General features: G+C 59.8%; 2 protein-coding genes across 7 annotated transcripts in view; both read right to left on the bottom strand.

Moving 5' to 3' along the window:
• Positions 1-9,145, bottom strand: part of NSD1 (nuclear receptor binding SET domain protein 1) — a 60,338-nt gene extending 51,193 nt beyond the window's left edge. The window contains exons 1-2 of one of the 5 annotated variants that reach the window (XM_063413407.1): positions 9,010-9,145; positions 7,081-7,730 (exon numbers count right to left, since the gene is read on the bottom strand). In XM_063413407.1, the coding sequence (XP_063269477.1) occupies positions 7,081-7,710 (630 nt within the window). In that variant the 5' untranslated portion in view covers positions 7,711-7,730; positions 9,010-9,145. Of the gene's footprint in view, positions 1-7,080; positions 7,731-7,936; positions 8,141-8,736; positions 8,892-9,009 lie in introns of those variants that run through there. The other 4 variants (XM_063413405.1, XM_063413404.1, XM_063413408.1 and 1 more) reach the window with 4 other exon arrangements.
• Positions 9,146-15,941: 6,796 nt separating this feature from the next.
• On the bottom strand, positions 15,942-22,599 carry FGFR4 (fibroblast growth factor receptor 4). 2 transcript variants are annotated; one of them, XM_063413733.1, is made up of 18 exons: positions 22,360-22,599; positions 21,903-22,007; positions 20,701-20,970; positions 20,506-20,595; positions 20,217-20,383; positions 20,007-20,130; positions 19,548-19,738; positions 19,295-19,433; positions 19,018-19,211; positions 18,632-18,777; positions 18,387-18,508; positions 18,177-18,287; positions 17,838-18,028; positions 17,310-17,432; positions 17,166-17,236; positions 16,762-16,899; positions 16,589-16,694; positions 15,942-16,504 (listed from the first exon to the last, which is right to left on the bottom strand). In XM_063413733.1, the coding sequence occupies exons 2-18, from the start codon at positions 21,973-21,975 to the stop codon at positions 16,358-16,360; spliced, it is 2,403 nt and encodes an 800-aa protein (XP_063269803.1). In that variant the 5' UTR covers positions 21,976-22,007; positions 22,360-22,599; the 3' UTR covers positions 15,942-16,357. The 2 variants fall into 2 exon arrangements, with proteins under 2 accessions (XP_063269803.1, XP_063269804.1); XM_063413734.1 differs by lacking the exon at positions 20,701-20,970.
• Between the last annotated feature and the right edge of the window lie 2,415 nt (positions 22,600-25,014).

Raw genomic sequence — 25,014 nt, 5'->3', positions numbered from 1 at the left:
CTGTGAGAGGACAGCAAACTAGAATCAAGAGGAACCTGACTTGTTTTCCTACTGTTATTTAGAAATCTGCAGGCAGTCACCACATTAGCCAGAACAGTAGGAAGTCTGAACAGGTGGTTGGGAAAACCAAACAACAAAGTAACATCAGGGCAAGGGGAGGAACTATTACAAGGGTGATAACCACACTGCTCCTCACCCTTCTTGTGTTGGGCAACAGCAGGTTTCTATCTTTCCACTAACAGTGGGAGGGAAAGTCATGAACACACTCCTCCAAAACAAGTGGAACATGGAAGCTTCAAGCAGGGCTGAGAGCGAGAGCCTCACTGCACACTCAGCACTGCAAGCACTACAGGAGCTGAAAAAGAAACTGGCAGTTTCCAGTGTGCTGAGATACTATTGTGCAGGAAATTCACTGTTCACTTTTTCCTGAGGATACCACACCAAAAGGCATTCCATCCTCTGGCTTGGATGCAACACTTGAATTGCTCCACCCAACTCACTTGTGGTGCCTCACATGCAAAAATCAATGCCTGAAAATATAAAAGGAGCCCCCTGAGCATTATTTCTGATGAGTGTCTGAAAGTTAAAACAAATTACTCTGCTATTTAACTGTACAATTATTTTACTTTGTAACTGTTTTTTCCTGAGGAGCCCAGCAGTGCTACCTCCAGCAGCATCCACAGCTGTCCCAATTATTGCACCCAACCAACAGAACAAGTTCCCTACCAAGAATTCACTCAAGCTTTTCTTGCCAACCCTTCCTACCCCAGTGGCCTGCCCCATGTGGAGGAGGATGGGAAAACACAGAAAAGCCTCCAGAACTAGAGATGTGCTGCCCTTTTCCTGTGATCCCAAAACACTCCCTTCCCTGATGCCACTCATGTGGTGCCCCTTCCACCTGCAGCTCTTCACCCCAGCAGCACCACAGCCCCAGAGACAGCAGGGAATGCTGTTGGAAAAGCCCTTCATTCACCTGTGGATTGTGCAGCTCCATCACTGCCAAGGCTACAAACAGTCCAGGCAATGAGTTGGGATAACTTAGCACAAGCCTTCTGCTCCAGCTGTGCTAGACAGCAGTGAAGGCACCCAGCCAGGACCAGCCTGTCCTTGGGAGGGAAAGAAGTGATGCACAAGGTGACTTTTCTCCCAACTTCTCTTTGCTGTTTTTCCAAAGAACCGTGTGAAATAAATCTTAATGATAACCACAAAGAGCCAGCATGTCAATTTTAACAAGTGCTTTGCCATCCTTCAGCAGAGGCAAGACACACTGCTGAAATTCCTCTTGGCTTCATCAATGCTTTTGGTCACAAAAGAGATGGATGGACAGCCAGGCCATCTTTATCTCTGTCGCACATTTAATCACTGCTGCAGAGCTACTGTGAGCAGCCACACTGGAACCAGATTTCTCATTTAACAAGAACAGAGCAATTCAGCTGGCACCAGCTCCAACACATGGGCAGCATCTTCCCCTCTCCTGGGCACTGGGGACAGGAGCACCCACTCAGACCAGCCTGTGCTCCCACCCAGGACTGAACCAGTGGGACTCCAAACCTTCCACCTCACAGCTTTCCTCAGCAGGGCACCACAGCTCTGCAGCCGTGCCAAATTCCCTCGTGTTACCATTCTGCACCAGATGGCTGTGTGCAAAACAAAACACAGGTCATTGTTTTTCTGGTATTAAAAGTGGCATTCACCTAAACTGTTGTTTTTTAACTCCCAGGACAACCCCCTGCCTGCTAAGATTTCTTTTTTCCGATGTTTCTATTCCCTTTGCCTTTCTAAATGCCAGAGCAAATAATTGAAAGGCAATCAAAGTTACCATATATATGCTGTCAGTCACGTGCAAAAAAACCAGAAGTCTATTCCAAGCACTGAAAATTGATCATCATCCATAACACCAATTTCTGAGTTACAAATATATTTTCAAGAAATACCATCTTAATTATATTTTACGGAACTCTGTTTTTCTACTTGGTGATCAAGTAGCTTGTTGACCTAACTCAGAGTTCACCTCTTGAGTGAACTACAGAGTTGTTCAGTTAACTTGGGGAAATTAAAAAAAACCCACACTTAATAACTGTTGCACATCACACAGTGTAACCCCACTTCTGGGAACAAGGGTGTAACAAGGTGCAACAAGAAGCTGCTACATTGCAAGAGGCAATGAACAAATCCCTGACTGCATGCAGAATATGCTGCTCTGAAATCAAAGGTTACTTCTACAGCATCAAACTAAGCCACTATAATGGATTTTTATCAAGGCTTGCGAAGAAGTTGTAACAGTAAAACTTGAATTACCATACCCTCAACAACCTAAGATTTGCTAGGGAAAAAAGTTTCAAGTTGTGGGAGATAGACTCTTCCAAAAGAAATCACCAGCACACAGAGTCATTTAGCAGAGCTTGAGAGGGAGCATCCAGCCCAAAAAAACACCTTCAAAAGCCAATTTAATTGCTACTATTGCCAGACTTACAACTGCAAACAGTACATTAACCAGGACATTGCTTGAACAAGTTCTCTTCTGTTCCAGTTCTAAAATTAAGTTTTAAATTTAGAAAGCAGAAACTACACAGAGGTTTCTGTCACTATATCCAGTAAAACATCACTTTCAAAACCGTCCAATCTGCAAGAAAATACCTCTGGTTTTGCTATTTGCAAGCAGACAGGTTCAGCTTCAGAACATGAACCGCAAAGGCATCAGTCATTCAAATTTCACATGGCCCACCAGGTATTTTCTAGAGAAACCAAGTCATTTCCTGTAACACAACGTACACAAACAGATATTTCACACTTAATCAGCAATCAGAGAACAAATACAATGAAATGAGAGGAAGGGCAATCTCAGCCAAATGCTATGATAATTCGCTTCCAGGATCCAGCCTGCTGTGCAGGAGAGCTCTGGATCCCACAGACTGTTCAAAACCCTCAGAATGAGCTGCTCTCACACCCTCAGGCACAGCAGGTCCTCCTGTGACAGCCCCTAACATCCACGCATTCACACCTCCACCATGACCAAGTGGCACTGCAGCATCATCACACTGAGAGCATCAAGTAACTAGGGACCTTTAAAAAATTTATGGTCAAGCAATAACACAGGCCAGGACAGCGTCCTGGCTGTGGAAATTCTCATTCTTCTGGACACCCACCATGCCTAAAGTCCTTTACAGGTAAGTTCAGAGCTATCTGAAACAGGAATGCCCTTCAGTACAAGGCCTGGTGGGTGCCATCAGGCTGCACAGCAAGGCAAGATCCAGCTCCATCCTCTTTTCTGAGAAATAATACCATCTTCCAAACAGTGAAAATCCTGGTGGCAAAGGGGGATGTGTGCAAGATCAGAGGCATGGGGACAGTAGTACACAAGGACCCTGCTCTCTTCAGGTGCACAGAGCAGGAGATGATGCTTGCAGGAATTACTGACAACCAAACAGGAGAATTCATCTCACCAAGAAGATGTCAATTGACCAAGGAAATTTATGTTCCGTGCTAAAGCAAATCACTGGCATATCTACTGTATCTCAAGGATACAATGTTATCAGTAGTTAGTTACAACTGAGATCAACAGTGTGTAGTAGGAGACTCTTTCAGAAGTGTTTACAGGAGTAGTGAGGATCACGTGGCTTTGGTTTCTTCATTTTATTTTTAGCAGAGAGAGAAATGGCACCAGACAGTCAGTTAATAAACCAAGCACCAGAGTAACTCTCACACAGGCAACACCAACACTTTATAATAAGAGTACCCTCCCACAGCTGCAGATCAGAACAGAATCCAAGCTTATCGTGGATTAATTCTAGAGAGGACTCTGCTGGCCTTAGTACTTCTAACACAGTGCAAACAGTATGATTCTGGTAAAGCAAAAACCTTCCAGGAGCCTTATGCACCTGCCTCACACCCAGCCCCTGGAAGCAGCCATTCTTAGGGGTAAAACATCTGGCTCTAGATTTCCCTGTACCTCACTTCCTCACTGTCATTACCCAACACCACACTCCAGCATCGTGGGAAAGGACAACAAGGAAATAACAATGAAAAGCAACACTGAGCCTCATGCAAGCCTCTGCACATCCTGAAGTCTGAACCCATCAGGGTCCCACGGAGAAAACAGCTTGTGAATGCAAAATGTACACACAGCAGGAGTGCCCCAGATGTACCTGAATCCAAGAACTCTGCTTCCTCAAACGCTCAACTCTGCAAATCAAAGGACTCAAAGACACTTCACGTGTAGTAACTAAAAACCAACAAGCCAAGAAACTGAAGCATTAAGGCATCAAAAGTCACATGACAAAAGCAAAATTTTCACATGAGAGTTCTACAAGAAACAAGTCCACCTGATGCAATTCCTCAGCATCTAAATTCAAGCAATACCTGTGGCACTCAGACCTTCTGTGGCTGTATTCACCCTCCCCAGCACTGGAGTCTGCACTCACTTCTCCCTCCAACTCGACATAATGCTGTCCAGGCCTCTGCAACTTGGAAATGCCAGGAAAGCACTACAGACAAACTCATATCAGGATGGTAAAGAACAGAGATATTCAAGGACAGCCACCCATTTAAATTTAAATGGCCATAGCCCAACTTGTGCACAAGGCAGCAAGGCAGCAGCTGCCAGCAGTCACAGCATCACCACCTCTGGAGGACAAGACCCAAGAACTGATGCTATCATTTCCTTCCCCACAACACAAAATCTGTCAGGAGCTGTTGGGAACTTCAGACACCCCTGAGGGAAGATTAAGTTGGCACTCAAAATAGCTTTACTTCAGAATATGCACATCTCTCTTTACAACTGAATGGTACCTGAGCAACCTCCCCTGTTTGGGGCAATGTCTGAGAGCAGCAGGTGCCAGGGCTATTAACAAATCCCCATGCAAAACAATGCCTGCCACCATCCCTCCTGCCCAGAGGCATTATTTAAATGGTGGACTTTATATCCCACTTAAGACTAAACCAAATTCTGGTTTGGTTTAGTCTGCTGCAAGCACTCGTGACATTTCAGAAACCAGCCTTTTCAAAGCAAGCATCTATAGAAAAATTCAGATCTTGCAAGGGGCAGACACAGACACGTGAAATACACACACACACTTCCCTCCTGGCAAAACAGGAAGTCTGAGCAGCAGTGGCACACTCAGAGCCATGAGCTTCAAAAATAAAAGCTCTGAGACAGTCTTGCTGTAAGGTGGAGGAGCCCCATCAACAGGCAACATAGAGCTGATACCTGTAAGAGTAGCCCAGCTGTGATAAACAGCTGTGCAGAACTCCCAGGGATTCATTATGCTTTTTTGGGAGTCGGTTTTTGTTTTATGTTTTAGCAGGTTCTCAAAAAAAAAAAAAAAAAAAAAAAAAAAAAAAAAAAAAAAAAAAAAGTTGATTCCAGTTACCAAACACAGATGAGACTGGAATTAAATGCTTAAATGAATACATGACCTGAAGAGGAAAAGATTTGAATTGTCTCAGTGGTAACTTGGCACAGAGGAAAATCCCTGTCTTCTCCCATTCCTCAAGCAGGGCTAAAATGAAGGACCACTCAGACAACATGCATTTACTTACTGAATAAAGAATGCAAGACTTAGGGAAAGAAAGACCCCAGGCTGCCTAAAAAAATGCTTTTCTTCTTTGCATTTTTTTTAGGAATGCAGCTGTGCTTTCAAGTCACCAGAACAACCCAGCAAGGCTAACTGCAGCACAGAGTTAGGCAGTTTTACTGAAAAGTCAACCCTCGTTGCATATTCAAATAACATGCTCTGTCACTAGGACGGTTTTGTCACTGTACCAGCTGCAGTTCTGTGGAGCACGTTGTAAAGGCAACTGTTGTGAAAGTACCTCTGCGAGCTCTGCGAGCTTCTGTTTACAAAGTGAGACCCTCCCACAACTGCATCACCGAGCACATGTCTGCGAGAGATCCCCGCTTTACTCTGTAAAACAAAGCTAAGAGACGCACAAACCTCAGCCTTTTTCACCACCAGAGACCGAGGGATTCTTCCCAAGAAACGCTGAAGAGTATTTAAAAGCCTGAACTGTTCCACAAACAAACTAAGCTGCTGTCAGCATCTTCCTGAACTCGCCCCTTCCATGGGCACTCTGTGACAAGCGCTGCCCACCTCCCAGGGCACGCCGCAGGAGCACTGAGCGTTCCCAAAGGAACACAATCCTGCCTCCCAAGCACTGCACCAGCACGAGCTGTCCGGCATCAGTGGCTCCACTGAAATTAGAGAGCAAGATGGTTTCGGTATTAGTCCTGTCAAAGGAGATAATCTTCAAACCCTGCATCAATACTTAAAGGCCCGAGTATCCTCCAGCAAGGAACCTTGATGTTGAAAAACGTACTGAAGAAATATACAAAAAAAACCCCCACAAACAACCGAAAGCTGCAAGAAATTTACATATATGACTGTAAGTAAAAGGTTACACTGAGAAACATCTCTTATACTTGGATTCAAAAGCAAATTACACAAGAAAATTACTAAATGCATCTATCTCCTTTCAGCACTCCTACAGTTCCATCAGTTCTGCTTTTTATTAATTGTATTATAACTAAAGAAATTTGTGAGTGTAGACAGAAATTAAAAAAAAAAAAAAAAGAGCCTGAATAAGAGGCAAGGTTTGCTGCCCGTGAGGTCTGTCAGGCCATGACACGGCCTCTCCCCGGCCACCGCCAAGGTCTCGCAGCTCGGGAACCTCAGGCCTGGCCAGACAAAGAGCCTCTGACAGCGTTCAGCCGGAGCCGCAGGAGATGGGAACGCTCCCTCCTGCCCTCCTCATCTGCACTGCGCTCAAAAAAAAACCCTTCCAACGGGGAAAAAACTCCAGCGAACTCCGCGGCGAGTTGCTGGGCAGAAGGATGATGCCTCTTATTCCTGACGGGAGAAAAAGCGGCGGGGGGAGCGCGGGCGGCCGGGCCGGGACACAGGTGCGGGGTGAGCGCGGTGACAGCCCGCGCCGGCCCGGCAGCGGCCCCTCGCTCGGTAAGATGGCTCCCGTCCGCCGGGGTGCCGGGGCCAGGGAGGCAGCGCGGCCGGCCCGGCCCGGCCCTGCCGCACCGCAAAATGGCAGCGGCCACGGCCCCCCCGCCCGCGCCCCGATGGTGCTTACGAGTTGCAGGGCCGCCGAGGACTCGGGCTGCTCCCCGGGGCCGCCGTCCGGCACGGACTCGGCCGGCTGCAGGCGGCTGTCGGGGCCCCGCTGCGGAGCGGAGCGGCCGCGGCTCCGCGGGCCGGGCTCTGTCGCCGCCTCCTCGTCGTCGTCGTCGTCGTCCTCCTCCTCTTCCTCGTAGTCGTCGTCGTCGTAGTCGTCGTCGTCGTCGTCCTCCTCCTCCTCCGGAGTCTCGGCGCCCTCCTCCTCCTCCTCCGGCGCCTCCTCTGCACCGTCCCGCAGGAGCAGGGGGAAGGCCCGGGCCCCGCGGGGCACCTCGGTCGCAGGGTCCTGCGCCGCGGGCAGGCGGGGGCCCGGCGAGCCAGGGTCGGGCAGGGCCTCAGCGCCGTCGGCGGCACCGCCGAGGTACTCGGCGTTGATCATGGAAGCCAAGTCCTGCAGCCGGCGCAGCGGGATGTAGCAGGACGACGGGTCCTGGCCGTAACCGGGCTTGGCGGCCGCCAGCTGCATGGCGGGCGGCTCGGGGCCGCGGGCCTCGCCGAAGGGGCCGCCCTTGGGCTCGGCGGCCGACAGCGAGGTGCCGAAGGGGACGAGGCAGCTGCGGCGGCTCACTTCGCAGGCCTGCTCCATGCCGGGCGGCGGGCATCCACCTGCGGGCACAGCACAATGGGGTCAGCCCGGCCTGCAACGCAAAATGGCAGCCGCACCCGGGGGCCGCGTTGGGCTCCGCCGGCCCCGCTCCGCCACCGCCGCACTACAGGCCCCAGGCCGCGGCCCGGCCACCCCGGCTCGGCTCGGCAAGGCCGGCACCGGGGTCGCTCGCCCGGCTGGGCGCTGCCGCAGGGCCGCCGCTCACCTGCGGGTGCCGCGGGCGGCTGGGCGCCTGCCCCCGGAGCGGGCGGATGGGGAGACGCGCCGACCCGGCCCGGCCAGGCCCCGCCGCCGCTCCGCCGCCTCCCTCCTCCTCCCTCCCCCGCATGCGCGCGCCCGACGCCGCCGCCGCCATCCCGCGAGGGCGCGCGCGCGCCCCCGCCCCGCGCGCCCCCGCTCTTGGGGTTCGGCGGCCGCGGCCAATCAGCGCGCGCGCGCCCGCGCGGGCCTGGCCCCCCCCCCCCCCCCGCCCCCCCGCACACGCACCCCCCCGGCGGCCCCCCCCCTCCCATGGCGGGCGGGGGAGGTGGGGAGGGGGCGCTCAGTGCTGCCCCCCCCCGGCGCGCCCCGGCCCGGCCCGGCCTGCCCCGCTCCCCGCATCCCCCCACCCGGCACCGCGGCCTCGGGGCCGCCGCCCGCACGTCCGTCGCAGGCGGCGGCAGGGGGCACCGGGCGGGATGGGACGGGGCGGCCCCGCAGTATCTCCCCCGCCGCTTCCCCCCCCTCCGCCCCCACGCCGGGCAGGCCGCGGGCCTGCGAACGGCGGCGGAGCGGGCGCCAACAAAATGGAGTCGGCCAGGCCCTGCGCCCCGGCGGGGCACCAGGGCGGCGGCGGCCCCCGTGCACCGCTAGGTACCGCTCCCGGCCCCGGTGCCCGCGGGCGGTCAGCGGAGCGGCTGGTGCGGGTCGCCGCCCGCCCCCGCTGGGCTCGGGTTACCCCCTGCCATTGTCCGCCGCGCCCCGCGGGCCGGCCCGGCGCCCCCGCCGCGCTCCCCCGCTGCCCACCCGCGCACCGGCGGGCAGGGCCGTCGCCCTCCGCGGGGCTGCCGTGCAGAGCCGTGCGAGCCTTGCCGAGCCTCGCCCGCCGGGGAGCGGCGCCGGGTGCCCGCGGCCTGGCTGTCCTCGCCGGGCTCCGCCGCTCCCGGACAGCCGCGCTCCCGCCCGCCCTCCCACCGCCGAGCGGCGCGCACCGGCCCCGCGCCCGCCCGTTCCGCCGGGACGGGCCGCCACCGCCGCCCCCCGCAACCGGCCCGCGGCGGGCGGCGGCTCCGTCGCTACCTCCGATGCGGGCCGGGGTCTCCGCCGCCAGCCGCACGGGTCCGGGCGCCGCGCCGCGCCGCCGCCGCACCGGCACGGCTGGGCAGGCACGGGGCGGGGGGCAGCCGGGGCAGCGCGGGGATGTGGCACCGGGGCGGTGCTGCCCGGGCCGCGCGGGGGGCAGGGCCGGGCTGCCGCCCCCCGGGGTGCCGCCGCGGGGCTCGACTCGGCGCTGCCCGGGCGGACCCGCTCCGCCCGCACGTCGCTGCCCTTTGTTTCGCACCCCCCCCCCGCCCCGGCCCGGCCGTGCGGGAGCCCCCGGCCGTGCTGGCGCCGCGCTCCCCCCACCGGGCTGAGCCCCGGAGCAGCCGCTCTGCACACCCAGGCAGGGAGCGCCCGCTGCCCGGGCCTCGCTGCCCTGCAGGCGCAGCTTTTCCCCGCTGAAACGCTGTCCTGGAGCGGCTGCGGGCTGGCACCTCAGCGGGGCAATGAAGACTTGCCTCCTCCCTGCCTGCGCACCTTGGCAGCCCCTCTGAGGGCACCTGGCTTCCTAGTGCCCCTGTGGTCATGCCCAAACACTCCCTCTGCTCTGTGGCTGGTGATGGAGCAACCCTTTCTCCCAGCATCTGCTCCTGAGGAGCCATGCCAAGGTCCCCAACCCATTGTCACCCCACTGGTGTGCTGCCACCACAGACTGCCATGTTCAGCTCATGCCACTCCAGCACACCCACGGAGGGTGGGGTGACTCGGCAGGAAGTTTTGCTCTTGACATATACAAATACCTCTGAGGTGCCAGCCCAGGGTTCAGCTGGTGGCATCTGACCTATTTTAGGCCCTTTCCCTTGGTGCTCATGGTGACATGGGGGAGCCGGGGCCACGCTGTGCCCCAGTGCTGAATGAACTTGGCACGGAGTTCCAGTATCAACACAGTTCTCCTTCACAGAGCTGGGGCATCAGCCAGCATGCCTAGGTCACTTGGTTTACACCTGAGTGGGGGAAATACATTGTCCATCTCTCCAGGATTCACTGGTAGCTACAGCCTGGCACACCTGGGAGAGGGCCCTGCAGCCAACTTTCCTCCTTTCTCATTGGAGCAACCTGCCATGCACGTTTCTGCCACGTTCCCAAAATAAAGCTAGTGGTTTATTTATACCCCCCCAGGGGCGGGCAGGGCGTGTGCAGAGCAGGAACACCTCGTGTCTTCCCAGAGCCTGGTGTCTGAGGCTCAGTGAGCGACCTGGGGAGATGTTTAGGGCTGTTCCAAGCACAGGAGCTATATCCTGGGCACTGACTCACCAGCTGCCCTCCTGCTGAAGTGTCCCCTCTTGGGCTGAGCAGGGAGAGCCAGGGCACCATCAAGACACATCCCAGCCTGGTTTCCCCCTGTGAACCCTTGGTCCATGGGCACATGGCACAGCACATCCCGATGGGACATTGGTGTGCAGGGGCTGTGCTGCTTGGGCAGAGATGCCCAGGCAGCTCTGTGCACCCTGAGGATGTCCAGATCCACCTGGCCCCGCAGTGATCCACCTGCAGCCGTGTGGTTACTGGGGCAGGGAGGAGCAGAGCAGTGGTGGCGGGATGCCCTCAGACGCACTTCCCATCTGCTGTGTCACCTCTGCCCGTGCCATGGCCAGCGCCCGCAGGAAGGGCCCTTCTCCGGCCCTTCTCTTCCGGCAGAGGAACAGGGAAATGGCATCCCGGCCATGCCTCCCGCTCCCGCCCGGATGTGCGGCACGGCGGGCAGCGTGGCCGGCCCCGCCGCCGCAGCGCTTTGTCTGCGGGCTGCAGCGGGGAGCGCGGGCGGCTGCGGCCTCCCCGCCGTGGGGTTCAGCCCCAGACCCCCACCCCACCATCGTGCTCACCCCAGCCCAGCCCCGCTCCCAGTGCACGCCGGGGCTCTACGGCCGGTCAGGCCGGTAGCCACGGAACCGCCCGGCACTGCGGGCTCCCTCTGCAGGCTCCGGTGCCCGCGCACCGATCGCACGGTGCCCCCACGGGAACGGCCCGGTGCCCCCGTGCCCGGCCGGAATGCGCGTCCCCGGCTCCGCCATGGCGGCTCCCGCCGCCCTGGTGATGCCGAAGGGATCGCGGCCCCGCACCGGGGGCTCCCGAGCGCTCTCCCCGAGGGAGATGAGGGCGTCACGGCCGGCCGACAGGGAGCCCCACACCCCAGGGTGGAGGGAGCTGTGGCCCACGCGGGTCCCGCGGGCAGGATGGGCTGGTTGCGAGTCGCCTCCGGCCGCGGATGTTCGCCAAGGCGGGGCCTGGGGGGAGCGCGGACCCCGGGGACAGCACCGGGATCCTGCACAAAGGGCCGGGGGCGGTGGCTGGAAGCCGTGGCCGTGGGGTTGGATCACGGCCGGGAGCGTGGGCGAAAGGGTTAAGGAGTCGCGGTGGGCAGGGGGAGGGCTGGCCCGGCCAAGGGAGAGGAAGGAAGCAGAGGAGGAGAGGAGCGGAGAGCATCCTGCCCGGAGGGTTTGCCGGGGGCCCCCTTTCCCCCAGGAAGCGGCTTGCGTGGCTTGAAACCGCAGGGATGGAGCGGCGGGAGCAGGGGCGATGGGTGGAGCTCAGCCCGGCTCCGTGCCCGGTGTCTCTGGCGCCGGGGCTGCGCCTGGCGGGGTGACCTCTGCTTCCCAGGTCCTTCACCTCACAGTCCCCCTGCCCTGGTACTTCCATGGCCCCCCGAAACGTTGCAAGGGGCAGCCCAGGGACAGAGAAGGGCGGTGGGTACGGGCAGGACCGCTGCCACGAGCTGCGAGGACAGGAGCCATCACTGTTGAGCAAATCTGCCCGGCGCAGAAGAGCTCTCGCTGACTGCACTGTCACCTGGAGGCCGGGCTCTGCAGCAGCCATGTGCAGCACGGGGATAATCCCGAGGGGCCGAGGCCCCGGATGCTCCTCTGGGTGCTGCAGCTGCTCTCGGGGACCGCCCGGCTTCCCCAGCCCTCAGATTGCCCCCATCCCCATGGTAGGGGGTGCACATATCTCCAAGCCCCGGGCAACGAGGCTGAGCTCACGCTGGGCTTTGATCCATCCACCCAAGACAGAGCCAGGTTCAGCAGGCTCGAGTGTCCATGGGGTGCCCTCCCCACACTGGTCCTGTCCCCCGGAAGGATACAAACTGGATATACATTGGGACACAGCGCAGCTCTGCAGCCCAACCCCCTGCCCTGCCCCACTTCCAGCCCCATCCATCGGTGATGGAGAGCAGAGCCAGGATACATCCCCATGCCGCCCACCGTTTTTCCCCGTCGCGTTTGTCATCCTTCCAACACAGTCCCGTGCCTGTCCTGCCGCGACGGCCACTGTCACCAGCCCCAGTGCGGGCGGTGTGCGGCGGCGGAGCTGCTCGTCCGCTCCGTTCTGCTCGCCCCGCGCAGCTGCTCCCGCCGGCCGGGAGATGGGGCTGAGAGCCCGCGGCTCCCCGCAGCACCGGCGGGTCTGGCCGGCGGGCGGGGGGCTACGGGCGGGGGGTCCGCAGCACGGGACCGCCGCCCTCGCTGGCACCCCCACCCCGGCCTGTCCGGCTGGGGGTCCGCAGTGGCGCCGGAGCCTCGGCTCTGCCGCTGGGGGAAGAGGGGGTGCGTGAGTGGAGGTGCAGAGGGGGTGTGTGTGTGTGCACGCGTGTGTGAATAGGGATGGTGGTGTACGTGTGTGCATGTGGAAGCAGGTGCATGGGGGTGGATGAGGGTGCATGGGGGTTTTGTGGGGGATACAGTGTGTGTGCTGGGCTGGAAGTGGATGCATGCATAAGGGGATGTTCCTGGCAGGTGTGCCTGAAGTGTGTGCACACACGGACATGTGTGTGCAGGTGCTTCTATATGGATATGGGTTTTGGGCACATGCCTACATCTCTGTGTGTGCCTACATCTGCCTACACTCTGTTGAGGTGACCCTGGAGTCAGCAACTGTGGCGGGATCCAATGTTTGGATTCCTCCGCAGGAGAGATGAGGCCCTGCCTCGACCTCTGCTCCAATGTGTGAGTGCTCATGGGCCCCTTTTCTCTGCCCACTGGCCCGTGGGGGCTCTCCCCCCCTTCGCTGCCTGGGCATATGGGGCACAGGCATGGGACAAGGACAGACAGGTCCTGGAACAGCGGCGAAGGCAGGCAGGAGCAGCCAGAGGGGCAGTGCCAGCTCCTCCTACCAGTGGGGCAGACAGCAGCCTGGTGCCTTTCCAACCCACCAGTCTCATCCTCTCCTGCCCGGGGGCAGAGGCTTTCTGCATCTCACAGAAACCAGATTCTCCCCAGAGATAAAATCCTGTTGCCTTTGTTTTGTGGAGAAAAGACAACATCAGCTCCCGGCCAAACAACAGAGTCGTTAAGGAAGGCATCTCCTGGTCGGAGCCACATCCCAGAGCTGGAATGAGGAACCAGCTGGTGTCCTGGCCCCTGGGGTCCTGTGTCCCCCAGGGCCCAGCATTCCTACTAGGACCAGAAGCATATCCATCAGCACTCAGCATTCCCCTAAGGACTATAGCAGCTCCCCCAGGACTCAGCATCTTCCCCACAAACCCCCTTCCCCCACCCCAGACCAGAACCTTCCCTAGGGCTCAGCGTTCCTCCTGGGATCACCGCAGTTGCTCCAGGACTTCAGCATCCCTCCAGAATCACCGTAATCCCTGCCAGGAACCACAGCATCCCATGAAGGACTAGCAGCATAGTGGGGTGACTGTGAAGCTTCTCAGCCCTACCAACACCCCACATCCCATAGGGACTCCCAGAAACAGACATATCCCAGAAACATGCAAGGGGAACCTGTAGCCCTGGAGTGGGCAGATTTTGGAAGGGCAGCAGGTACATGGCCCCAGAACTTGGGCAGACAGGATGCCCACGGGCATGGCCAGGCAGGGTTCGGTGCCAGGGCCCAGAGAGTGGGAGCAAGCGGCAAGGGGGGGCGGGGTTGTGGTGGGGGGGGTGTGTGGGAACGCTGCCTCAGGAAGCCAGCAGGATTTACTGGGCTACACGCTAAATCCCCCTCACAAAAGGGGCCTGTTCGTGCGGACAGGATGCTGGTGGCTCAGCCACACTTGTTTGGCCAGCAGAGCCTGGCGGATTAAGGACAATTGGTTCAGCCCTGACAGAAAATACCAGGAATGTTAAACAATAAAAACTGCCTCCAGTTGTCGTGGGGCTGCAGGATGCCCCGGGCTCCTTCCCTGCCCAGCCATGGCCTCGGCTGCCCTGTGCCTGGCAGAGCTGGCTCGGGCACAGCCCATGTACCCACTGCTGCAGCTTTTGGGGGTTCATTGGGGGATGCAGTGGTGCCTGGGGATGGGCTGAGGGCCATCCCGCTAAACTGGGGCAGGCAGTTGGGCACAGTGCTGGGCACTGCCAGGACCCTGAAAGTATCCCTGGGCTGCACTGGTGTGGGTTGTTGGGCTGTGGGTAGTGGGCACTGCCTGCACCTGTGGAAAGGCTTTTAAGTGTGCAGGGACTGAGTGAGGCTTTGGCGGGGGATGGCAGGTCCCTGCTCACAATGTCCCTTCTGCCCCCTCCTTCCCTTTGGTATTAAGCATTAGCAAACCCACCTATACCTCACCCTGTAAAATTTGCTATGACCCTGTCTTCCAGGGAAAGGGCAGTGCAGGGAGACCAAGAACTGCCTGTCCTCTGTGCTGCCCCCAGCGTGGAGACCCCTGCCTGAAGTGAGGTGGGGGCAAGCAGGGCACAGCCCCTCTCCAAGTTCAGTCTCAGTCCTGGCCAGGATCTGGGCAGCTCCTGTGGGCAGCTTGGGCAATTTGCCCTTCAGCGTGTGAATGCCCTATTCAGGACTGTGTGAAATGCATTGGTTCTGGCACATTACGGGACAGCTGGGATCCTTCCCGGGCAGGCAGGCTGCGGGACAGGCAGGTTTCACACCTGCCAGTGGGCTGTCTGCCTCTGCCTGCCAGGCTGGGATGGGGGCTCGTCCCAACAGAGAGGGGAGCTGCGCTGGGGATGGAGGCTGCAAGCATGCCAGTGAGTGGGATTTTCCCCTCAGCAGCCCTGTGGGGACTGTGAAAAGGAGGGGACACTGGGATGGCTCTGAAAGCTGTTGGGCTCCCAGCACATAAAATTCACAACAGGCATAGCACCCATGGCTGAGTCAAGTCCCAAATTCTGTGTCTCTTGAGATCCCAGATCTTGACACCATCACAGCAGTAGCTAAGATCGAGGGACTCCTTTCCCAGCTGCCCTGGGCCCAGCCCCACCTGCCAGCCCCCATCACCTTGGGCTGTTTTGGGGCAGGCTGTGCCAGAGAGCAGCTTCCATGCTGGAAGAGGCACTTTCCAGGCGGGGGGCTCTGAGTGCAGCTGGGAGCTGAAGGAGGAAACCAGATCCTGTGGCTAACGGCTGGCAAAGCCTGGCCCTAGATGAAACCCTAGACCCAGGGAGCAGGCTGGCAGGAGGGGGTGAGACAGCTGCAGACCTCCCTGCCCATGCTACCGTCATTGCTGGGCACCATAGGGCAGGGGGGGACAAACCAGGTATCAGAGAGCCCTTCAGGAGGGCTGGAGACTCCCAGCTTGTGCTCCCATGGGCTTTGAGGAGACAGAGCCCATAACTCACTTTTATCTGGAGTGCTGGGCCAGCCTGGGCAGGAGGGTGAGGGAGGTCCCCAGTGCGTGGGGCTGGGCCCCAGAGCATTTTCCCAGCCTGGGAGCCCACGGCAGTTGGGGGATCGGTTTCAGGGCAATGCTGGTAGTGGAGTTCACGGTGGCTTAGTGCAGCAGTGGCTAATGGGGAACAGATGCGAGGGTGCTTTGTGCTGGAGCAGGCCTGGAGGCACAGGAGTGGGGACATCACTTCCTGCACCTGTGGCACTGTCTCCATGTCCCCCAGGAGTGATTGCAGGCCCCTGTACTGGCTGGGGCAATGAGGCAGAGAGGAAGCAACCCCTGACTTGCCTTCCAAGCTTAGGTGAGCCCTTTGTGCCTCAGGAGCAGCCCAGAAACTGCACCGGGGTGTATTCCAAAAAAATAATTTATCAGGTTGATATTCCATGTACATAAATATTCATCTCTGTGGCTATGTACAGATGCAGCAGGAGCCTGGCAGCTGCAGGGCTCCTGCCCAGAGACACTTCCACTGAAGCGCTGGCCAAAGCCCATCACCCTGGGCAATGCCATGGGCATCCCAGGCAGTGCCCACCTGGAGAGGGTCTAGCTCCTGCTGCTCCACAATACCAGGCAGATCTCAGCCAGGGCTGACGACTCAGTGCCCAAAAGGAGCCCGGAGAGAGGGACACCCTGCCCTGGTATGGTGGCTCAGGGCCCTGCCCACCCGCTGCTCAGCCCAAACAAAGCAGGGACCTTTGGGAACCTAGACCCCCTTCCTGCAAGGACAGAGGTGGCTTCAGCATCACCCTTCCCTGCCCTCCCTTAAGTCCTCACGCTGGGGTAGGAGAAGAGGCGAGGAGCCAGCGGCAGCGGGTCATGGGTGAAGACGGAGTCATCAGAGGAGCAGGAGCTGGCTGTGTCCTCGCAGGAGGGTGAGTACTGCTCGAAGGGCATGGAGAGGTCCAGGTACTGCAAGGAGGGATGGTGCCATGACCACGAGTGCTTAGTGCCCACACTGCCCACCGCTCACCAACCAGACTCCCCTCCTCTCACCTCCTCTGAAACGGCTGCCAGGATCTTGTCCAGCCCCTCCACGAGCTGCTTGAAGGTGGGGCGCTGTGAGGGCACGGCGTGCCAGCACTCCCTCATCAGCATGTACCTGGGGACGAGGGGGTGTTAGTGAGGTCTCACTGTGCCCCCTGCCCGCCCACCTGGCTGGTACTCACAGCTCGTGGGTGCAGTTGGATGGCCGGTCCATGCGGTGCCCCTCCTTCAGCAGCTTGAACAGCTCCTCCACAGGGATGCCAGGGTATGGAGAGCCCCCCAGCGTGAAGATCTCCCACATCAGGATGCCAAAGGACCACCTAGGATCACACATAGCAAAGGGGGTAAAAAATATCCTAGGGTTCTCCCCCAGCTTGGCCCACTGCACCCTGCAGTGCTGTGGGAGCAGATATGGGTGAGGGTGGATCACCCCTGGGGAATATGTACTCTGCTGTCCCCATAGAGTACCCCCATTCTGCTCATGGGAACCCTTCAGAACATGCATAACTCCACAGTGCTGCCTTGCCCCACACCAACAGCATCCTCAACCCACACCCAACAGACCCTCACTCCCCTCAGGACTCACACATCGCTCTGGTGGGTGTAGACACGGTCAAACAGGGCTTCGGGTGCCATCCACTTCACTGGCAGGCGACCCTGTGAGAGCAACCCCAGCTCAGCTCAGCCCTGGTTGGGGGTCCTGTGCCCCTCTCCCAGGAGCCCCACTCACGTTGCTGGTTTTCTTGTAGTAGTCAATGTCGTGAACGTCCCTGGCCAAGCCGAAGTCAGCGATTTTCATCACACTCTCTGCTGTCACCAGCACGTTGCGGGCAGCCAGGTCACGGTGGATGCACTGCCAGTGGGGAGCATCACCCAGAGGGGTGTGAGATGCTGACTCCAGCTCCACATGTCCCCTTCAAACACTGAAATCACTGCTTTCCTCCCACACACCCCCAGCACCTCTGCAGTGGTGGGGCCATCCCGTCATTGGGCTGGCTGCAGTGACAAGCACAGTAGGGAGGCCACATACACTTCCCCAGGAGGTGGGTCAGGCTTTGAGCCACACATTTTTGGGGAGCTACTGCCTTGAGCTTTGCTGGAATGGGCTGGGACGTTCTGGACAGCCTATGGGAATGGGCTGGGCTCCCTTTCCACAGGGACTGTGGGTTCACCAGGGATACACAACTCCTCTGTCCCCGCTGTGCCCTCCCCAGCTGTGCCCAGCATAGGGAACCCACTCAGGCTATGCCAGCCGTACCCGTTTGGACTCCAGGTACTCCATGCCACGGGCCACCTGGTAGACACAGGAGACCAAATCCTTGAAAGAGAGCTGCTCCTCAGGCATCGCCATGGCATCAAAAGCGTAGTCAGGAGTCGGGGGGCGGCGGGCACGGAGGTATTCACGCAGGTTACCCTTTGCAGCAAACTCCACAATCACGTACAGCGGCCCTGGGAAGGGCAGCAACCTGCTCAGCCCTGGCTCTGCCTTCTCCCTTTCCAGTTAGCCACTGACCCCAGTAGTCCACATCCCCAGTCCTGCTCCATGCCCATGCCCTGCCTGAACCCTGCCTGAACCCTGCCTGCAGAGCCCCCTCACCATCCTGTGTGCAGACTCCCAGGAGGTTGATGATGTTCTTGTGTTTGTCCATGAGCTTCATCATCTCCATCTCGGATATGAGGTCAGCCAGGTCCTTGTCGGTGGCGTTGTCTAGGGAAGGAGGGCTGTGTCACAATGCCAGCTGGGTGGCACCCCTGGCTGGCACTGATGCCACCTCTGTTCCCAGGACACTGGCACAGGAGCTGTTACCTTTCAGCATTTTGACAGCCACGGTGACGGCCCTGTCTGGCCGGTCTCTGTCTATGCCGTAAGCCTCTGCTCGCACCACCTGGCCAAAGCAGCCTTCCCCCAGGGGCTTCCCCAGCACCAGCCTGGCCAGGACAAGCAGAACCATGAGAGATCACCAGATGCCTCCCCATCCACCACCTGCACGCTCCTGCCCCTGGGGCAGCTGGGGAGAGCAGCCCCTATCCCTGCCCTGTGTGGCACCGTACTTGTCTCGGGGGAACTCCCATTTGGCGTCAAGGGGCAGGTCCAGCTCCATGACACCAGCCAGCATTGGGGCACAGCTGGAGGAGAGACGGGTGACACGCATCAGAGATGTGCTAGACTTTCCAGAGGAGCTGGAATCCAGGGAGAACTGTGGAGAGAGACACAGGTCCTCAGCCATCCCATCTCATGTTCCAAGGCCAAACAAAGACGCAACAGAAAAGCAAAGAGACCCTCACTTAGAGCAATGGGCTGAGGGAGCTGCAGGAGGCAGCAGGAAGGGCAGCCCCAAGACTGGCAGCAGGGTAAGGAGTCATGGGCACAAGTGGCACTCATGGAGCCAGCCCACCAAGAACCCCCTGCATTGCCAGGGCTCAAGTTTGGTACCCACCTGTCGGATGAGTGGGAATTTGGAGAGCTTGTGGACTGCCATAGGCTCCAGGTGCTGCTTGCTCGACTGAGTCTGCATCCGGCACAGCACCACAATGATAATGGCCATGGCCACAGCAAGTGAGCCCGAGGTGTAGATGATGATGTCTGTGTACTTGGTCTCAGGGACCTCAGCTTCCCGCACCAGCTCCTCTTCTGCAGGGAGTGAATGAGCTGGCCTGAGGCATGGCCTCTGTGTGCTCTGGATCCCAGACCCCACACTGGGACCCCACCCCTACCTGGCAGGACGGTAAGCCAGGCAGACTGGTAGGAGAGGCCGATAGAGTTCCCTGCCAGGCAGGTGTACTCGCCAGCATCCTCCATGGACACATTGCGCAGGTACAGGACCTCCACCTCAGAACTGTTGATATCTGCAGTCTGTCAGAGAGAAGGATGGATGGTCAGTATCCCTCTTCCTTGGGGGTCTCTGTGCACCCCTGTCACCACTTTAGCATGTGTATCTGGGACCTGAGTGTTTCCAGCCCTTGTTACCTTGAGCACTTGCACATAGGGGACCCCGTCAGGACCGTAGTTGCTGCCATTCACTTCAATGTGCTTCAGCCACTGGATGTGGGGCTGGGCATCACTGTAGACCTTGCAGAAGAACTCCACATCACTGCCCACCAGGGCTGTGGTGTTGGCGGGCAGCCCCGCCTGCAAGATGGGCCTATGCGGGGACCTCTCTGCACACAGGAAGCAGAGCAGTGTCACTAATATGGTGGCCAAGAGCACAGGCCTTCTCCACCCACCATGGAGCCACAGAGACCCCTTCCCCAGCCCTAAAACAGATCAGCACAACCTGAGCCTGGTCTCTGTCCCATGTCCCTGGGATGTGAGGGACATGTGGGCTGCATCAATGGATAGGTCACGAACAGAGGCTCTTCCACCCCTTTCCCTGACCCCATCAGGCATGGAGAAACCCAGACCAGCACCATGCTGAGGAACCCTCACCCAGCACGTCCAGGAGGTAGCTGTAGCGGATGCTGCCAAACCTGTTTTCCACCAGGCAAGTGTAGTTGCCGCGGTCAGAGGGCACCACACTCTCCATCACCAGGCTCCAGTGCTGGTGCCGGAGCTGCAGAGGGGGAGGTAGAACAGTGAGGTGAGCTGGGGAAGATGGATCCTGGGAGGGGAGCTGTGGTGGGAGGAGCTGGCCCGTACCCGGATGCCCCCGATGCGGTGCTCCCCTCGGAACTCACGCCCATTCTTGAACCAGCGGATGCTGGGGCTGGGGCTGCCTGAGGCCGGGCAGCGGAACTTGACTGTGTTCCCTGCAGGGACTGCATACAGCTTCTTGTCCATCCGGTGTGGGTGAGTCCAGTAAGGAGCTGGGGACATGCACGAGACACAGTGGGAAGGGGCCTGTGCTGGGAGCAGGAGGCAACAGTGCCCCATGCCCCCGATTCTGCCCCATCTGCCCTCTCCTGTAGTGCCCCAGTGTGGCACTGACCTCTGTGCACATAGACTGACTCCTCATTTCGGTCTCCGTGGGGACTGTCCCCATCACTATCTTCATCATCATCACCTGACGCCAGGGAGTCTGCAAAGGGAAACGGGTTGAGAGCCACATCCCTGCCTGCAGGGCTGGGCAGGCAATGGCTGCCTTGCTGCCCCGGGGGTAGCCAGGTGCTGCCGGGGCTCCTACCCACTACAGAGATGGTGAAGTTGCGCAGGACCTCCCCAGTTCCCCGTGCCCGGCACACGTAGAGCCCTGAGTCCCCATAGGCGACCTCTGAGATCTCCAGCAGGCTCTGACGGAGGTGGATGCGACCCCCCGAGATGAGTGGCCGGGACTCCTTGTACCAGACCACACTGGCATCACTCTGGTTGGCATCACAGTACAGCTTCAATGTGTTGCCTGGGTCCAGCAGGAGATGTTCCTCTTCTGACTCCAGCAAGGGGGTCTCAAATAGCTCTGAAGAGATGTGGTGAGCACCCACCCCAGTGCTCACCCCTCCCTGATAGCAGGACCCCTCCATATGCCCATCCTAGTGTGGAGAGCATGTGGTGTGACACAGCCCAGAGCCTGGCTCTGCCACTCCAGAAGCGGGTAAGGGCTGGACTCTGCCCTGAAGCACAGGGACATGGTTTCCCCAGTGGCATGTCCCCATCCAAGGCCACGCATGCCACCATTCTTCCACCACTCCCAGTGGTGCAGGGTGCTCCAGCCCGTTCTGCCTTCATGAAGGAGGGCACCAAGCCCTTCCAGAAATCCATCGTCAGACCTCTACATGCCCCAAGCACGGCTGGGACCCCTACAGCCTGGTTGTCCCCGGCAGTGCCCAGACTGGCAGTGGAGCCCAGCTTGCCAATGGCCAGCAGCAGCGTGTGCACGTGGAGGGCAGAATCAACCTGGCCGCCAGCACAGCAATACCACGGCTACAACCCGACTCTCTGTGTTCAGGACCTGGAGGGCACGGGTGTGTCTCCAGCCCAGTGCATGGCCAGCACAGGAGAGTCGTGGGGCAGCTGGTCTCTGGTCCCCGGGGACGTGTCCTTCTCCCGCACCCAGCACCGCGATGCACAGACTGCCCGCACCTCGCTGAGCAGCCACAGCCCACAGCGGACTCGCAACCCCTCTCTGCCACGTGTGTCCACCGAGCGAGCCAAGCCCCCGCAGCACAGGGACAGCCCGGCTGGAGCCACCCTGCTCCTGTCAGTGATGGAAACGCTGGTGCCCGTGCCGTGTCTCAAGCTCCCGCCAGCCCTGCCCTGCAGGCAGCGCGGTAGGGCTGCGTGCCCAGGGCAAGCACCCGCATCCAAGCCCGGGGGAATGGAGAAAGTATTCAGAAAGCACGACCCCACTCCCGCTGCCCCCCGGCTCCGCTTCGCCCCTCGCAGCCGTACCTGGCTCCATCGCCCTGCCCCGTGCAGCCGCCGCCAGCAGCAGCCCCGCCACGACCTGCAAGAGGGGCCGCATCTTCCAGGACCCCCCAGCGCCGGGGTCCCACCCTGCGGGACAGGCAGGGTCGGGTGAGCGGATCCGGGCGGGCAGCCCCTCCTCTCCCGAGGCACCGGAGGGAAGCAGTGCCAGGTCCCCAGGTCACCGCGAGGGTGGGTGCGCATGGACGGGGGGTCTCTGGGCAGGAATGGGATGGGGCACGGAGAGTGGGAAACACCCCGTTCGGGTGCCGGGAATCCGACCTCTCCAGCCCCCGGCAGCCTGGTCAGGGCTAGGGGAGGTTAACCGGGGGCAGAGGACGGCGGGGGATCCCAGGGAGGGGGAGAGTGTCTCGGGAATGGGGGTGGGGGGAGGGTGGTCCCGATCGGTGCCGGGGGCGAGGGTCGCGGTCGGCGTGGTTACCGGCGGTGACGGGCTCCCGCGGCGGAGCCGCCTGTGCTGCGCGGGCCGGGGCAAAGTCCGGGGACAGCGGGCTCAGCGCCGCCGCGCCCCACACCGCGGCCCCATGGCGGCAGGGCCGGGGATGGCTCCGGCTCCGGGCTTGGGACGGCTCCGGCTGCGGGAAGGGCTGGGGCTCGCTCCGGGCTGGCTCTGGCCCCGCTCTGCCGCCGCCGCGGGGGCGCGGGCACTTTGTAGGGACGCGCTCGGGTTACAGCGGCCCCGCCCGGAGCGCTGGGGAGGCGGGAGGGGGGACGGGGACCGGCCCCGCTTCGCCGGCATCTGTGCAAACCGACCTGCCGCCGAACTGGACGGGGGAAGTGGGGGGGGCGGGTAGCACTGGCCCTCCCCCGCAGCAGCAAGAGGCGGCCCCGGGCTCCTCCATCCTGGCCCCGCCAGTGCAGCCTCCCCTCGACGGTGGGGAACGCAGGGGGCTGCAAAACACCCGAGGCTGCTCCCCTGTGCCGTCCTCCAGGCAGTCCCCGCGCGTGGGGAGCCGCAGTTGGGACAGGGGGCAAGGCCACCTCCGTTTCCCCCCGATCGCTGGGAGTGGGAGCACTCCAGCCCGAAGCCGGTGTTGCGGCCCAGGCTGGGCGCTGAGTGTTGCTGGGTGCTCAGCAGCCCACACGCTAATTGTGCCATAATTAGTTGTAGTGTTATCGCTGTCGGTGCCATAAAGTGGCTGTGACCCTCATTAGGAGCCCATAACGGAGCGTCATAAAACATGGCTAAGCTGCGAGCCAGCATTGGAGTGGCCTAATCCGACCCATAAACACTTTGCCCTCACCTTCCCTATGCTGTTGCCTGTGCTGGGGAAGGCAGACTCCACCATGCCCAGGCCTTGCTGCTCACTGGCCCATGCAGGACCCCTGGACACTGGGGGAAGCCTGACCTCAGACACTCTGAGCTGGTGTGATCCCAAGGAACAAGGTCCCCTGAACATCCTGCTGCCATCAAGAGGGGTCAGTGTCCCCCAGTACATGGCCAGGGTCTGGCCCTAGAGCAGCTCTCCTTTCCTTGCCGTCTGCTTCACCACCTGCTTCCCAGCAAGATCTTCCAGGGCTGTGCTGAGCCCCACACACACCCTTGCCCATGCCTGGCATGGATCTTGAGGCCCTGCAAGTGGGGTGCACTGTCATTGTCACTGTTACCCCTCATTCTGTAGGGCCACACTGTGAGCCCTGGGCACAACTTTGTCCGTGCTGCTCCACTGTGCCAAACCAGCAACTTCCAGCATGACACAGTTTCACTGTGAGGTCTGCTTGGTGCTACAATCTTCCATAGCACTGTCCACGCCGTGCTGCTCCCTATCTGGAGTACGGGTGTCCCCTTGGGGTGCAGAGGTGCACAGAGCAGTCCTGGGGGCCAGCAGCCCCCAGCAGCTGTTCATTCCTGCTGACGCGTGAAGCGGACGAGAACATCAATTTCACGGAGCAGCGGCCGCCCCTGCAGAGTTCACAGTGTGCCGGAAGCACAGAAAAATGTTGGGTTCAGCTCAATTCGAACCAAAACCAAATTAAAACCAGAGAGAAGGCGATGTTCCCAGTACTGGGAACACCAGGGAGAGCTGGGACTCCGGGGAGTCTGTGGGAGCCACAGCCTGGGATGAACACGGAAAGATTCCCTGTATCCCAGGGTTCCCCAATGCTGCATGGAACAAGGGCAAGCAGACCAGTGCAGGCACCTTGCCCAGTGTCACACTAAACATCCAAATTGGGCCAGGGCAGTGCCAGGCACAGGCCAGGGCTTGGTGGGGCGCTGCTGTAGGCAGCTGGGAACTGGTAACCTCCCTGCCGTGGGGCAGCGCTGGGCCAGGGCTGGGCTGCCTGGCTTGATTTATAACAGCAACTGAAGGCAAACAAAAAGCCCTTCATGGCAGCCCAGCCCCACCGCCTGCCACCCGCTGCCAGCAGCACCACAACGGCCTCTGCCACGCCAGCAGCTCAACAAGGGGGGATTGTGCCAGCACAGCACTCTGCACTGTGGGTACACCCCTGCCCCAGCACCCTCCTCTGGTGCCCCTGTCTTCCCCAGCTCATGGGCTGCCCCCATCACCGTGGCACAAGGAATGTGGGACCCGTGGTTGCTTAGCTCAGACACAGCAGGGTGCACAGAGATGAAGTGTGTTCTCAGAACTCCACTGATGGGGCAGAGGGATCCCTCTTGTCCCATGCCCCGTTGGGAGAGACGATCCCCTGGCCAGACCCTCGGCCTTGCTTACATGCACGGGGCCCCGCGGCAGTGAGCACGCAGAAGGGGCCGGGCGCCGGCATGCTGGGGCTCCATCCTCCCGCCCCTGCCCCTTCCCCCAGGCAGTAAATCATCCCCACTCCTCTCATGAAAGGCCCATGTATGTGCTGCCGGTGCAGAGAGCCTGCCTGGTGCCAACAATATTGCTCTTGGAAGGCAGCCGGAGCTGCGGGAACACAGCCGCCCCTTGTGCCTGGCCCCAGCACTTGCTGCCACTCCCGCTGCGGTGGCACCTGCGGCCAGCCAGAGCCCGCGCAGCTCGGTGGCTCCTGTGGGGGCCGGAGCCTGGGGGGCTCTTTCCTCCTGGAAGTTTCTCTTGGCCTCCCCTGAACGGCTCTTGTTTTGGGCACAGCTCACTGTACCCTGTAC

This window comes from Prinia subflava, chromosome 16, assembly GCF_021018805.1.
Source record: "Prinia subflava isolate CZ2003 ecotype Zambia chromosome 16, Cam_Psub_1.2, whole genome shotgun sequence".
Classification (NCBI taxonomy): domain Eukaryota; kingdom Metazoa; phylum Chordata; class Aves; order Passeriformes; family Cisticolidae; genus Prinia; species Prinia subflava.
The sequence above is the reverse complement of the archived record's forward strand: the minus strand, read 5'-3'. Positions and strand labels throughout refer to the sequence as shown.

What these genes read in the sequence shown, in the direction of transcription:
- FGFR4 (XM_063413733.1), bottom strand. Translation starts at nt 21,975, where the DNA reads ATGCGGCCCCTCTTGCAGGTCGTGGCGGGGCTGCTGCTGGCGGCGGCT. An exon ending in GTCAGTCTATGTGCACAGAG is followed by an intron (nt 20,384 to 20,505) that starts GTCAGTGCCACA and finishes GCATGTCCCCAG; the next exon opens with CTCCTTACTGGACTCACCCA. An exon ending in AGTACCTGGAGTCCAAACGG is followed by an intron (nt 17,433 to 17,837) that starts GTACGGCTGGCA and finishes CCCCACTGGCAG; the next exon opens with TGCATCCACCGTGACCTGGC.